The sequence below is a fragment of the Rosa chinensis genome, chromosome 7 (assembly GCF_002994745.2).
Source record: "Rosa chinensis cultivar Old Blush chromosome 7, RchiOBHm-V2, whole genome shotgun sequence".
NCBI classification, from domain to species: Eukaryota; Viridiplantae; Streptophyta; class Magnoliopsida; order Rosales; family Rosaceae; genus Rosa; species Rosa chinensis.
In genome coordinates, this window is record NC_037094.1 from 63,952,641 (window position 1) to 63,966,274 (window position 13,634).

The 13,634-nt window shown below is 38.5% G+C and overlaps 1 protein-coding gene and 1 long non-coding RNA gene across 2 annotated transcripts; both read left to right on the forward strand.

The window, feature by feature from the left end:
- The first annotated feature begins 9,182 nt into the window (after window positions 1–9,182).
- On the forward strand, window positions 9,183–9,736 carry LOC121050354. The gene is made up of 3 exons (XR_005802752.1): window positions 9,183–9,204; window positions 9,301–9,358; window positions 9,475–9,736. It is a non-coding gene; the product is annotated as an uncharacterized LOC121050354 (long non-coding RNA).
- Window positions 9,737–11,687: 1,951 nt separating this feature from the next.
- Window positions 11,688–12,883, forward strand: LOC112179184 ((-)-isopiperitenol/(-)-carveol dehydrogenase, mitochondrial). The gene has a single exon (XM_024317527.2). The coding sequence runs from the start codon at window positions 11,772–11,774 to the stop codon at window positions 12,582–12,584; it is 813 nt and encodes a 270-aa protein (XP_024173295.1). The 5' UTR covers window positions 11,688–11,771; the 3' UTR covers window positions 12,585–12,883.
- Window positions 12,884–13,634: the final 751 nt, after the last annotated feature.

Sequence of the window (13,634 nt, forward strand, 5' to 3'; positions counted from 1 at the left end):
CCAAAACTTTTGGGTCTGATCCTCTTTCTCCCATCGACTGTCTTCGATTTGTCAAGATGTGTACTGTCTTCTTGGGATAGCAGCATACAGTCGTGGTGGTGGACGGATCGGTGGAGGCTCCACTTTCAGATCCCTATTCTTGATAATGATGGCGGTGGTCTGTACTATGGATGCGTTGTTTTTACAGTCGGGTTGACTTCGTCTGGAAGCATAACTGCATGTAGGTGCAGTCCAGAGGTTGCGGATCATCACCACGCTTCATCGACGTCAGACTGGTCTTGGCCGGAACCGCGAGTGCTACTGGAGTTTTTGGCTCAAAGTAGTTGGACATGGGTGTCCAGATCTATGCGGATGGGCTGATTGTGGCCTACAATCCGAACCCAGCTTGCAATGACTTCAACGAATGACGTGGCATTTAACATGACCCTCGACGGTGGTCACTTGGCTGGCTTCGAAGTTTGGCACGGAGTTGCTGGCTTGAGCTATGCCGACGGTGGTGTTATTGCCGCTGGTTCAAGGCTGTTGGGCTTGGGCCAATCTCTATGGCTTCGGCCTACTTGCTGATGTGGGCCAAAGAATAAAGATGAAAGAGGATATGGGCTTGGGCCCTTCATTATTGAGTCATCCAAGGTAATGCGGGTCATCCGGAGTTTGGGCAGCTGTGGGCCCACTACATTCTGCTGTTAAGCCAATTCTCTACATGGAGCTGGCAGCACTTGTGCTCTGCAAAACATCTCAGCCCTAGCTTGCAGGGCACAGGAAAAATATAGATAGGTGTGGTAGGGGCCTATTTACTATGTCTTGCAATTCTCCATAGTTTATAGGCTCACTTTTAAATAAATGAGCGGTTAGTTCAAATATAGGTGGTCTGTTTCTATGTATCACAGTAGTTCTCTTACTACAATTTCTTGATCTGTCTGGTCGAAGGCAGCAGATAGAAGGATATGTAATGGTCATCTTGACATGCGTTAATGAAATCCACATTTCTTTCAAAAATTTAGAAAAGTGTATTTAACAATGTAAGCTAACATATAAGCTACACCATTTGTTTCACAATAACTTTAAAAAAAATTGCATTAACAAGAAAAAAAAGATGGTTTGTGAATTTTTTATGGTTATTGGGTTATGAGCCACAATGTTTTACAGTGTGAAATTAAAATTTGAAACAAAATAAATGTGTCGTAATAGTGTTTTAGTATTTTGCTCCACAATTGTGGATGATATTTCCAAATTTAAAACTCCACTCTCTCAAGATTGAAAAATAAATAAATAACTAATATAAATTACTAGCTTGCGGTTATGTATGGATTTATAGGTTTAGTATGTACATCGTTTTAGTCGAACCATTCCAACTATCAGTAGGGGTATTAGTATAAATTAATGTTCTAAAAATTGCAAGGCGCTAGTCTGGCGGTGACAAGGACTGTGACGCCTGGGAGCCTAGGCGGTTTTTAATTTAATTTATTTTATTTTTATTTGTATAACATATAATTATATAATAAAAAAATAAAATAGTCATAATAATCAAAATCAAAAATTAAGTGAGAAGTTCAGGGCATCAAATTCTGCTTCTGTTTTCTATAGTTCAGGGCTAGCTAGTTTAGCTCTCAACTCCGATCTAGATCTTGTACGACAGGGGCCTGTCCCTGTAGCTATCAGTAGCGCTGTAGCTACTCCATGTATGAACTAGTTCATTCATATATAAAATTGACGTCTTCCCCCTAAAAAAAAATTTTAAAAAAAAAACTCATTTCCTTTTAAAGATTTTATGTTAAGCAAATTGTTTTGTTCATCATATTCCCTATTTTTAGATCAATCCCAGTAACTTTAAAGATTCAACAAACTAGATCTTCATAACTAAATCGTAGCTGCTCTCTCTCTATCTCTCGATCTTGATCTCAACATGCTGGCCATGTCCAGCGTGTCGTCTTCACTACTGGAAAAACCCCCCATCACACACAGATTTGGTTCACATTGATATTCATACGGAGAAGATTCTGTGTATAGAACATTGCAAACACACAAATTTTTGTGTGCAAAACTATATTCACACAGTTTCCGTGTGAAATGAAAAGTAAAAGTGGGACCGCGAAAATTCACACATATTTCTGTGTGAAATTCACACAAATATCCGTATTAATTATGGTCACACACAAACTTCCGTGTAAATGTTTATTTATGTTTTAAAAATTATTTTATTTGTGTTAGACATTTACATAGACTTCCGTATGAATTAGAGTTGATACAAAAAAAAAAAAATCGTGTTAATCTGATTTTTGTTCAAGTAAATCTAGAATATGTGTCTGGCCCAAACTCTAGGTTACTTAACCTAGTTTTAATAGGGTTTAGAATTAGAGATATTCTCGGAGATATCCGATTAATTGTACTATTATATTTCCTTGTACAACTCTGATTCTATGTCTTGTAATCCTCTATATAAAGAGGCCTCTATTATTAATGAAAGCACACAACAATTCTCTCTCAAATATCGTTTCCCTAAAACACGTTATCAGCACGAAACCCTAACCCTGAAACTCTAAATTTGTAGCTTTCAAATCCCAGAAACCTCTGCCGCCCACCTTGAAGCTTTCCAAGAGATGTAATAGGCAATTGCCATATATTTTTGTAGTAGATGCCAATGGTTTAGTCTTTCTTCAAAGTAGGCTCACCCAAAGTAAGTGTGATGCCTAGGAAGGTTATGAGATTAGTGGTACTTAAGCGAGCTTTGCTCCACCGATATCTCTTTACTCACATGGTCACATTTATTTTGGAATTACCGAAAGAAGTTAGACGACTACCATTGTTTTGCAATAGCTAGCATTTAGGATTAGATTTTCTTTGGTCAAAGAGACAATGATGTAACTCCCTTGGCTTATGAATAAAATTTCGAGTTCTTTTCATTAAGACTCCATTTTGATTCTGAGAGTATTACTTTGTGACTATGATGGCTGGGCCATCAAAATCAATTCAAGGACATGGAATAGCCCAAGTTCCACTTGCCAAATGGCACCTTAATTACTATCACAGAAACTCTCTACGCTCCTAGGGCCAGACACACAAATAGGAAATGAGTTCCTTTGCGATACCTCTAACGATTGTGAACAAATGCGCATCTTAGAGAAGTTTATGTGTCTCTCTAGTGGACTCTATGTTACTATTCAAGCTATTAAATTCAATAAAGTCATGAGAAAAGATCTCTTGGATTTAGACACATAATGGCTTTGTCACGACAGGGCCGGGTAGTTCATCCTCGTCATAATATGATGATCCGTTTACTAAAGACTTCACACAGATATCCATTCTTTCGAGCGAAATGAAGCATGAATCAAAAGTTGATTCTTGGACTAAGTATGACCGCTGCCTAGGGCACCCACTGCCATCCCCCACCAGCCTAGGGCTGGCACATTCTTTATCCATGACACCATGGATAGCGTACATCATGGTGATGACGCGACAGGAGATGTTGCAATCACCAACTTTACTTCAAATAGCGTTTCAGACGCTTTGGTCTAAATAAATTCCTCATTGGTTGATTCTAAGGCCTCTCGTTCGTTTTACAAAGCCCTATGCAAAGGATATGACAATACTCATTCTGTTCTTACATAGAATCCATAGAGATTCTGTGGATTAGTTCAACCAACTTACGGACGTTTAAATATCTCATAATATTGGTTGACAAGAAAACACGCTGGCCACGTGTTGTGCCACTGTCTACTTGTAAATGCTGCTTATACTACACTCCTAGCAAATAACATATGACAACGGGCTCACTCCCCGGATCATCCTATTCCGTCAATTGGACTTGACAATGCTAGAGAGTTTACATCGAAGACTTTCGATGGTTATTGCAATGGGACTGATGTTGGACATTGTATTCCCATGAACACACCCAAAAGGTCTCGCGGAAACGACTACGTTGGTAGTCCGAACATTGGTAATGTGCGCCAATCTCCTTATATCTGCTTGGTGTGATGCAATATTGCATGCAGCTATACTAATTCGTTTACGACCTACCGCCACTCAATGTATCTCTGCATCACAGCTAGTGACTGGGTACAAGTATTTCGTACTTACGCACATTTGAGTGAGCCATTTATGTGTCAATTGTGCCGCCACAGTGCACCATGATAGGTCCTTACAAACGAATTGGCAACTACGTTAGATTTGAGATTCCAACAATCGTCCCCCAGTTAATGCATTTGCTAGGCAATCTCCTCACCGCTAGATTTGCGGGTTATCACTTTAATGAGATAGTATTCCCATCGTTAGGGGGAGATAAGAACACAGATGTTCAGCAGGAACGACATGAATTGTCGTGGTCTGTCCCCACTATGTCTCATCTCGATCCCTGCTTAAGTGACGAGATCACACATATCTGCTACAAATTAACATGCCTACAAGGATGGACTTCCCTACGAGAGGACGTAGCGTCATCCTACACGGAGGTAATCATGACGCCTACGCTAAAGAAAGTGGCACTCTGGCGTTATAGGCCATGGCCCCAGCTAGGATGCATGGGAGGCCCGTGGGTTCAAAGGATACTTTAGCACAACCTAATCCTTGGATCATCGACACTCAAAATCCGTCTCATGAGTATCTTCCGGATTATGGTTATCGTTGGGGGACGCCTCAATGTCAAAATCTATTTCTGAGAATATAAAGCTCTATGAAAATTACACTAGTGTACATGAGATGTGGGATAGAAACTCTATCATAATTGATGATGTAGTTGCACATTTCGTTGCGCATGAGTTACTCTCCGTTGATGAATGAATGTCATCAAAGAAAAATTTGGCCTAAATGGAAAGATGTCATCCAGGTTAAGTTGGATTCTCTAACGAAGAGGAAGGTTTTTGAGCCAGTGATGTCAACACCTCCTAACATAAAACCTATTGACTAATAGGTCTTCGTTAGAAAGCGTGATGAGAAAACAAGATGGCAATCTCACGTTATGGCGCAAGGCTTCTCACAAAACGCCCTGGGATCGATTACGATGAGACATATTATCTCGTAATGGATGTCATTGCACTCCACTACTCTGTCAGTTTAGTAGTTTCCGAATAACTGAACATGCAGCTTACGAATGTGGTCACTACGTATCTCTATGGGGATCTAGATACAGAATATACATGAAGGTTCATGGTGGACTTCATTTACCCAAGTCAAGTGGCTCTAGACCATGGAGCGCATTTTACAAAGAGGTTGAAATGCTCACTAAAATGACTACTTGATTGGGAAGGGATATGCCCACTTGTTTCCATAACAAGTTTCGGATTCTATAGCAGTTCATATTAGACATGATCTTCATTAGAAGCCCTTAAAAAGTTAAGGGAAACCGCCGAACACTTGAAATCTGAGTTTGAGATGAAGGATTTTGGGAGAACAAGATTATGTTTTTGTTTGGAACTTGAGTATCGTGTCGATAGATGCTTAGGCATTTTGACAGGATCAAAACCTTCAAACACCCCCATGATCATCCGTAGTCTTGATCCTGAAAAAGATCCTCTTCTTCCAAAGGATGATGACGAAGATGTGCTAGAGGCAGAAGTGTCGTACTTAAGTACAATAGGCGCATTATTGTGCTTATCTCAATGCACAAGACCGGACATCTCATATGTTGTGAACTTGTTAGCTAGTTATAGCTTTGCGCCAACGCGACACCATTGGATTGGTGTAAAAGATATCTTTCGGTACTTAAGATGTACGATTGATATGAGTTTGTTCTATCCCTATAGAGAGACAATGGATTCAGACTCATCACACACCAGGAACGCCGCCAACATTGGCTTGCATCCTCTATCCTCATCCCAAAACGACATGTGTTTTGGATGGTTTTGCTGATGTTGGGTATCTCGCTGACCCACATAAAGGTCATTCCCAAACTAGTTAAGTGTTCACCATAGGTAAAGACCGTAATATATCTTGAAGGTCTATAGAACAGACCTTAGTCGCTATATCTTTGAACAATGCAGAGATTATTACTCTTCACAAAGTAGTTCGTGAATGTTTATGGATTGGATCCATAATTACGTATGTTCGAATAATTATGGTTTGAAGTTTACCACAGATTAGCCTACGAGCATTTAGGATAATGTTGTTTGTTTTCCACAAATGAAGCAAGGCTACATCAAAAGCGACAACACCAAGCATAATCAGCAACAACAGACTCTCCTCAGGATCAAAGTGAACTAGGTTCAATTTGAGGACGGTATGGTAGACTTGCTTACCAAGTCATTGCCTAAATTTCACTTTCGAGAAACATGTTGGCAGCATCGTTTGCGGAAGTTATCCAAACTCCAATTACCGTAGTCATCAGGGGGAGATACAGACATCAGGATGAGGTGTCCACATGTATGGTCTCAAAAAGTGAAGGGTGTGTTGTGCTCTTTTTCCTCTTTGACCGAGGTTATTTTTGTCCCATAGAGTTTTTATTACTTGGCAAGATTTTTAATGAGACAACGAGAAAAACACTACATTTGGGCGACACAAGGGGGAGTGTTCAAGTAAATCCAGAATATGTGTCTAGCCCAAACTCTAGGTTACTTAACCTAGTTGTAATATGCTTTAGAATTAAGATATTCTAGGAGATATCCGATTAATTGTACAATTATCTTTCCTTGTACAACTCTGATTCTATGTCTTATAATCCTCTATATAAAGAGGCCACTATTATAAAAGAAAGCACTACTCAATTCTCTCCCAATGCAGTTTTCCTTAACAATTTCAAAATAAAATAAAAACTACTTTCCTATTTAAAATTTAATAAACATATTTATACACACCTCATTAATTCCAAAAACATTTTGTTTCACACAAATATCTGTGTGAAGTCTTTTTGATAACTCTCTGGAAATTTCAATATCCCAATTCGTTTCTTTCTTTCCATAAATTCTTTGTAGGACTAAATACTATTTAATCCTTGAGCTTTTGACCATAAAACACTTCAGTCCCTGACCTTCTAATTTCACACGTTTAGTCCCTATACTTTAAAATTTCAGACCAATAGGTCCTTGCCGTCTAAAAGTCGCGGCGAAATGTCTATTATGCCCTCAGTTTTTTTTAAATAAATTTATTCCTTTCTCTTTTTTTTATTTATTTATTTTTTTTCAAACAGGAAAAAAGAAAGGAAAAAAAAAACAGAAAAAAATAAACAAAAAGAAAGAAAGGGAAAAAAATTCATTTTCCAAAAAAAATAAAATAATTAATTAAAAAAATAAATAACTGAGGGCATAATAGACATTTCACCGCGACTTTTAGACTGCAAGGACTTATTGGTCTGAAATTTTGAAGTACAGAGACTAAACGTGTGAAATTAGAAGGTCATGGACTAAAGTGTTTTATGGTCAAAAGCTCAAGGACTAAACAGTATTTAGTCCTTCTTTGTGTACTACATTCTCACTAGACACTTAGATCACGACATAGCTATAAGTTACTTCGTCTCGATAGATGCATCTGATCCTATATATTTTGGACTTGGAGTGGACATTGGAATTCCGTACTGAAAAATTTCAAAATTTATTTAAAGGGCTAGATACTATTTAGTCCATGTACTTTGCCTCTCTCATCGTTTCAGTCTCTGACATTCTAATTATCTAAAAATTCCATGATCTCACAATTTCCCTCTAACAGGTCCCTTCCACGTCAAATTAGGAGTTGGCCTTGGGTGAAATGTCTAATATACCCCTCTGTTATTTCTTTTTCCTTTTTAATTTCTTTTTTCCCTTTTTTTTTCTTTTTCCTTTTTAATTTCTTTTTTTCCTATTTAATTTCTTTTTTTTTCTTTTTTCTTTTTCCTTTTTCCTTTTTCCTTTTTCCTTTTTCCTTTTTCCTTTTTCCTTTTTCCTTTTTCCTTTTTAATTTCTTTTTTCCTTTTTTTATTTTTTCCCTTTTAATTTCTTTTTTCCTTTTTTTATTTTTCTTTTTTTTCTTTTTAATGACCATCATATCGTGCTGCATTAGTAGCGTCACGTCAACGAACTAATTCAGATTGACCCGAAACCCCAATTATTGTTCTCCACGCCAGCGGCCATTTTTCTTTTCCATCACTATTCTTCTTCTTCACTTCTGGTTTTGGTCAACTTGGCCATCAAAAACCACAATTTCAACTAGACCCAAAATCCAAATCACCATTTTGAGCAAGACCCAAAAACCTTAGAGTCTGAAAAAATGGTAGTGTCAGTGAAAAGTTTCCAAATTGAGGCCTAATGTGGAGAGAGAGTGGGATTTGAGTGGGCGAGAGAGAAGTAGGCTGTGAAAACAAAAGGGGAGTGGTTGAGCGGCGAATTTCCGAGTTGATTGGGATCTACTTATGTTTGAGAGATGGTGTTGGTGACGATGGAGACGAGGGCAAATCCGCTAAGAGACAACGGAGGGAGATGGCTTCAGAGAAGGTGAAGAAGTGATCGATCAGCTCCTAGCCTCTTGCTTTTGCTCGATGTCCATCTATACACCACCAAGCTAGGTCTTTGCTGGGTTTGGTTTCAATTTGGGGAGAGAAACAGATGGGTTGTAGAGTTTGATCGGAATGGGATTGGTGGGTTGAGGAAGGAGAAAGTAGGCAGAACGAAAAGAAAAGAAAAAACGAAAAAAGAAATTAAAAAGGAAAAAGAAAAAAAGGAAAAAAAATTAAAAGGAAAAAAAGAATTAAAAAGGAAAAAGAAATAACAAAGGGGTATATTGGACATTTCACCCAAGGTCAACTCTTAATTTGGCGCGGAATGGACCTATTAGAGGGAAATTGTGAGGTCAGGAGTTTTTAGATTAAATTAGAATGTTAGAAACTAAAATGATGATAGAGGCAAACTATAGGGACTACACAGATTTTATCCCTTATTTAAATATATTATTTTTATTTTTTATTTTGTCACAATTGTAGTGAAAATTGTGACAATTGTAGATTTCAATTATATATATATATATATATATATATATATATTTTATATATTTTATCATTTTGTCACAATTGTTGTGAAAGTAGTGAAAATCTTGTGGCAAAAAAAAAAAGTGAAAAAATCGAGGTAGGAATTACAAATTTACAACAATTGAAGGCCATTTGGTTTATCTAGGGCATCCGTCCCTCCCCCCATATAAAACCCAATCCTTCCCAATTCCACTCACCTTCTAAGCTTATGCAGCTGCAAAAAATCCCCAAGTCGCCGAGAAGCCCAGAGCTACAAATCTCGCTCTCTCTCTCGGAACACCATAGTACTCCGTCTCTCTCTCTCTCTGAATTTCTCTGTCAAATTTATTTCTTGTAATCTAATCTCTCTCTCTCTCTCTCTCTCTCTCTCTCTCTCTCAGATCTATCGTCAGCAACAAAACTGATATATGTTTTTCAGCTTTCTGCTTCCAATATACAGTAATGAATCCGCTACCTTGATTCATCTTCGTAATTGTTCCGAGTGTATGACTAATTTTAGTTTCTCAGATTCAATCTCAGTTGCTTATGGATTTAATTACGGTTTTGGTTTCTAGGTCTTTACGATTCCTTCTACGAATCATTTGAAGGGCGTTGCTGGTCTTGATTTGGTGGTATTATGAATTAAAAGGTCGCTTCCTTCATGGTGGCTGTAGTGACAACAGTAGAAGAAACCACATCTGGCGCTTACATGGGTTATAATCTGGTGCACAAGGCCAACCCATATACACCCTTACCACCCAGCACCAAGCTAGAACCTGGAGAGGTTTTACCATCTTGTGCCAAACCTTATGTGGCTCAATAAGGCTTCGGTTCCTTCAAAAATAGCCCACCAAGAACAAAAAAGCGACAAAAGACAGAGGTGCAATTGGAGCTGTTGTTGAATGACGCAAAGAAGATCTGGTCTTTAAACATTGGGAGTCATGTGGGTCAGAAGAGCCTCGCAAATGGAGGCCGTTTGAAAAAAAAATAAAAAAAAATTAAATTAAATTAAAAGGACAATAATTTGAGGGACCAAAGAATAAATATGTGAATAATTTAGTAAATTTTAATAAAGGAAAATGATTTGTGGCCTCAATGAGGCCTAAGATTTATGGCCTCAATCTTAGGTGTCATGCCATGTCACCTACACACATCAACTATTTGTCAAATCATGCTATGTAACTCTTGAGAAAAATATCATTTTATTCTTCTAAAATCTAATGACTATGTTATTTTGGCTTTCTAAAAAATATTTTAGTTTTTTTTTTTTTTCATTTTTTCTTTTCATTATACTCGTGCTTAGATTTCAATAACAATTTTTTTCTCTAATCAAGAATAGAAAATTTTCATGTAATTCAGTCAATGGATTTGCACATACATTTGATCACAATAGATTTGTTTAACACATGTATATGAATTCAACCTTTGTTGGATTCTTGTAAATTTTGAAAATATATAGTGTGAAAAATACATATATTCTTTTGTTCATTTCTTCTCTTTATGTAGCTAGGGTTTAAATGTTATAGAATTTATTAATTTTTTTATTTTTCCCCCATATATTTATATTGTAGATGATAATTGATGGCTGCTACTAACATGAAATTTTTTCTTACCTCTTAATTTAGACATATGTATTGTCCAAAATCAATTTATTAATGCTAGTTTTTTGGATGAAATTAATCAATGTTTGGAAAGAAAAGTTAATGCCTATTTCTTGACACCTAATTCAGTATATTAATACTATTTGGAATGAAAAATTATAGGAAAGAATTTAATTAAATTAAGAAAAATATTGGTCAAAGAATTTGTAGACATATCTCTTAAATTAATACATAATTAATAGCTTATCTTTTTTTTTTGTCACCTAATTAAATTCATTATTGTAAGTAATTCACCCCCTAACATCTAAAAGGAAGTATAAAAGGGTAGAGTTGGTGTTGCAATAGTATGATGTGGCAAGATATATTATGTGAAATTAAAAATAAAATTTATATTTGCTTACATGACATGACACCTAGGATTTGAGGCCACAAATCTTAGGCCTCATTGAGGCCGTATATCATTGCCCTTTAATAAATATATTAGATACACACAAATATTTTTGGTGATGAGACATAATTGTTGGAGTTGTAATTAAAGTGGGACCCATCAAATGCATTCACACGGACTGACAAATCTGTGTGAAATTATTATTAGTAACGCCAGTAATACGTACGGATTATTAATCCGTCGTTGTATCATGTGTATTAATGTTTTCACACGAAATTCCATATGAAATATTCTGATTTCACACGGATGAGAATCCGTGTGTGATGGAGGTTTTTCTATAGTAGTGTTCGTCGCTCCTTGAGGAGACTAAGATCTGAAATCTGATCAATATATGGTTCTCAGATCAATACTGCGCTTTGTGAAATTGTTTTAAGATTATTATCTCTTATCTTATTACATTTAACACATGGTTTATCATAGAATAAGGATTGTAGTGGGATGGTAATGGGAGTTACAGATGGGTACTGAGCTTGAAAACGATTCAAGATGAATTCAAATTTCGATATAAACCCAGACTTTGATATAAACTCAGTGAGCAAAATTGAATCAACCCAACCAAAGATCAACGCCCACTCCACCGACAACCAGCGCCCCTATACATTAATATCTAGCTTGCGTGGTTAGGCATGGATTTGTAGCAGCGAATAAAACGTGCAGTGTTGATCAACGTGGTTAGGCATGTATTTGTAGGAGTGAATAAAACGTGCAGTGTTGATCAACGTGGTTAGGCATGGATTTGTAGCAGTGAATAAAACGTGCAGTGTTGATTGTTGAAAGGGAAGGAGGAACGTGTTCCTGCTTTTTTTAGATATAGCTAAACACGATGACACAGCCCATACCATCACCGCTGCAGAAGCTCCACGGCAAGGTGGCCATCGTCACCGGCGCTGCCAGCGGTATCGGAGCAGTCACGGCGCGCCACTTCGCAGACCACGGCGCTCTCGCCGTCGTGATCGCTGACGTCCAAGACGCCAAGGGCCGAGAAGTGGCTGCATCGATCGGCTCCCACCGCTGCACCTACGTCCACTGCGATGTCACCGACAAGGATCAGGTCAAGTCCCTGGTCGAGTTCACGGTCAAGCACTACGGCAGCCTCGACGTCATGTACAGCAACGCGGGGATACCCAGCGCTTCGGCGCAGACGGTGCTGGAGCTCGACCTGTCCGGGTACGACAGGGTGATGGAGGTGAACGCGCGCGGAATGGCGGCGTGTGTGAAGCACGCGGCGCGTGCGATGTTGGAGAAGGGGGTGAAAGGGAGCATAGTGTGCACGGCTAGCTTTTTGGCTGACTGCGGGTCGGAGAGCGTGACGGACTACACGATGTCGAAGCACGCGGTGCTGGGGCTTGTGAGGTCGGCGAGCTTGCAGCTGGCGCCGCTTGGTGTGCGCGTGAACTGCGTGTCGCCGAGTTTTGTGGGGACACCGATGGTGGCGGAGACTTTTAAGATTGGGGCGGAAGAGCTGAAGGAGATGATGGCAGCGGTTTATATCGGGAGAGATGGGCCGCTGATGGAGAAACATGTGGCGGATGCGGTGGTGTTTTTGGCTTCTGAGGACTCGGCGTTTGTCACCGGCCATAATTTGGTGGTTGATGGTGGACTTGGCATCAAGTCCTTATCATTATTGAAACCATGATCTAGTTGATTTGCATCTCAGCTCGATCACTATCGAGTACTAGTCGTGTACGTACTTGTCTGGAAAACCTACATGGAAAGAGTTTTGCCTCTTTGTAATAGGAATAAATCACACGCAGTTGTCTTCACTCTTTGATTTTGGTTTATCTGGGTGTTCACCGGTGGGATTCATCCCCTCCTTCTGCCAATTGTTGTTTCAGTTTTTAACTGCTAACAAATTGAGTAGAGGTGATCGAATTACTTTGAATCTTCAAGTTGATGTTAAGCACCATCATGCAATTATAGACCTCTGACATCAAATCTGGGTTGTTACTTGTTAGAGGCAGTGCTATTATAATTAGTCAAAAGTATGGTTTGTTAATGCTAGTATTGAAACAACTCTGTGTAAAAGAGGAAAAGGAAAAAGAATTGCACGAATAAGTTGAACTCGACTAAAGTTGAGCTTAATATACCCTCACACACACAAAGACACGAATTAATTCACTTCGTTCCATAGTAATGAGGATTCGACATGTAAAGTAATGAGTTCTTATAAATAAGTCACTGACATATATCTCATCTATAATATTTCATTTCTTCATTAAATTTCATGCAAAGGGAGAAGGGGGAGATTTTTCCTAGGTTTTTAGAAGGGGTATTTTACAGTACCAGAAAATGGCCCATAGAACACTGATTTGGGCCACTATTTGGAAAGAGTGGTTTTTGAGAATAATTTTTCACCATTAATCGGATCATTGAGTTGTTATGAGGCTTGGCACCAAATGTGGGGGCCCCAATGCTGAAGCTGTAGGTTTAGTTTCCAATATTTACAATTTTTGCCCCTCGAGGATTCATCAGATCACTCCAGTGGTGCAGTCCCTTATGCTAGCCAGGGTTAGGGATTTTATTAAGAAGCAATGGGCAATTCCTCCTATTTTTTCTTTCTTCTTTCTAGATATTGCTTCACAAATTTCTAAGGTGGTGTTGCCTCTGGAAAGCGTAGGGGACCAAGTCATTTGGCCATCAAACGCAGCTAGAGTTTTAACAATAAAGGATGCTTTCATGTTTCTCT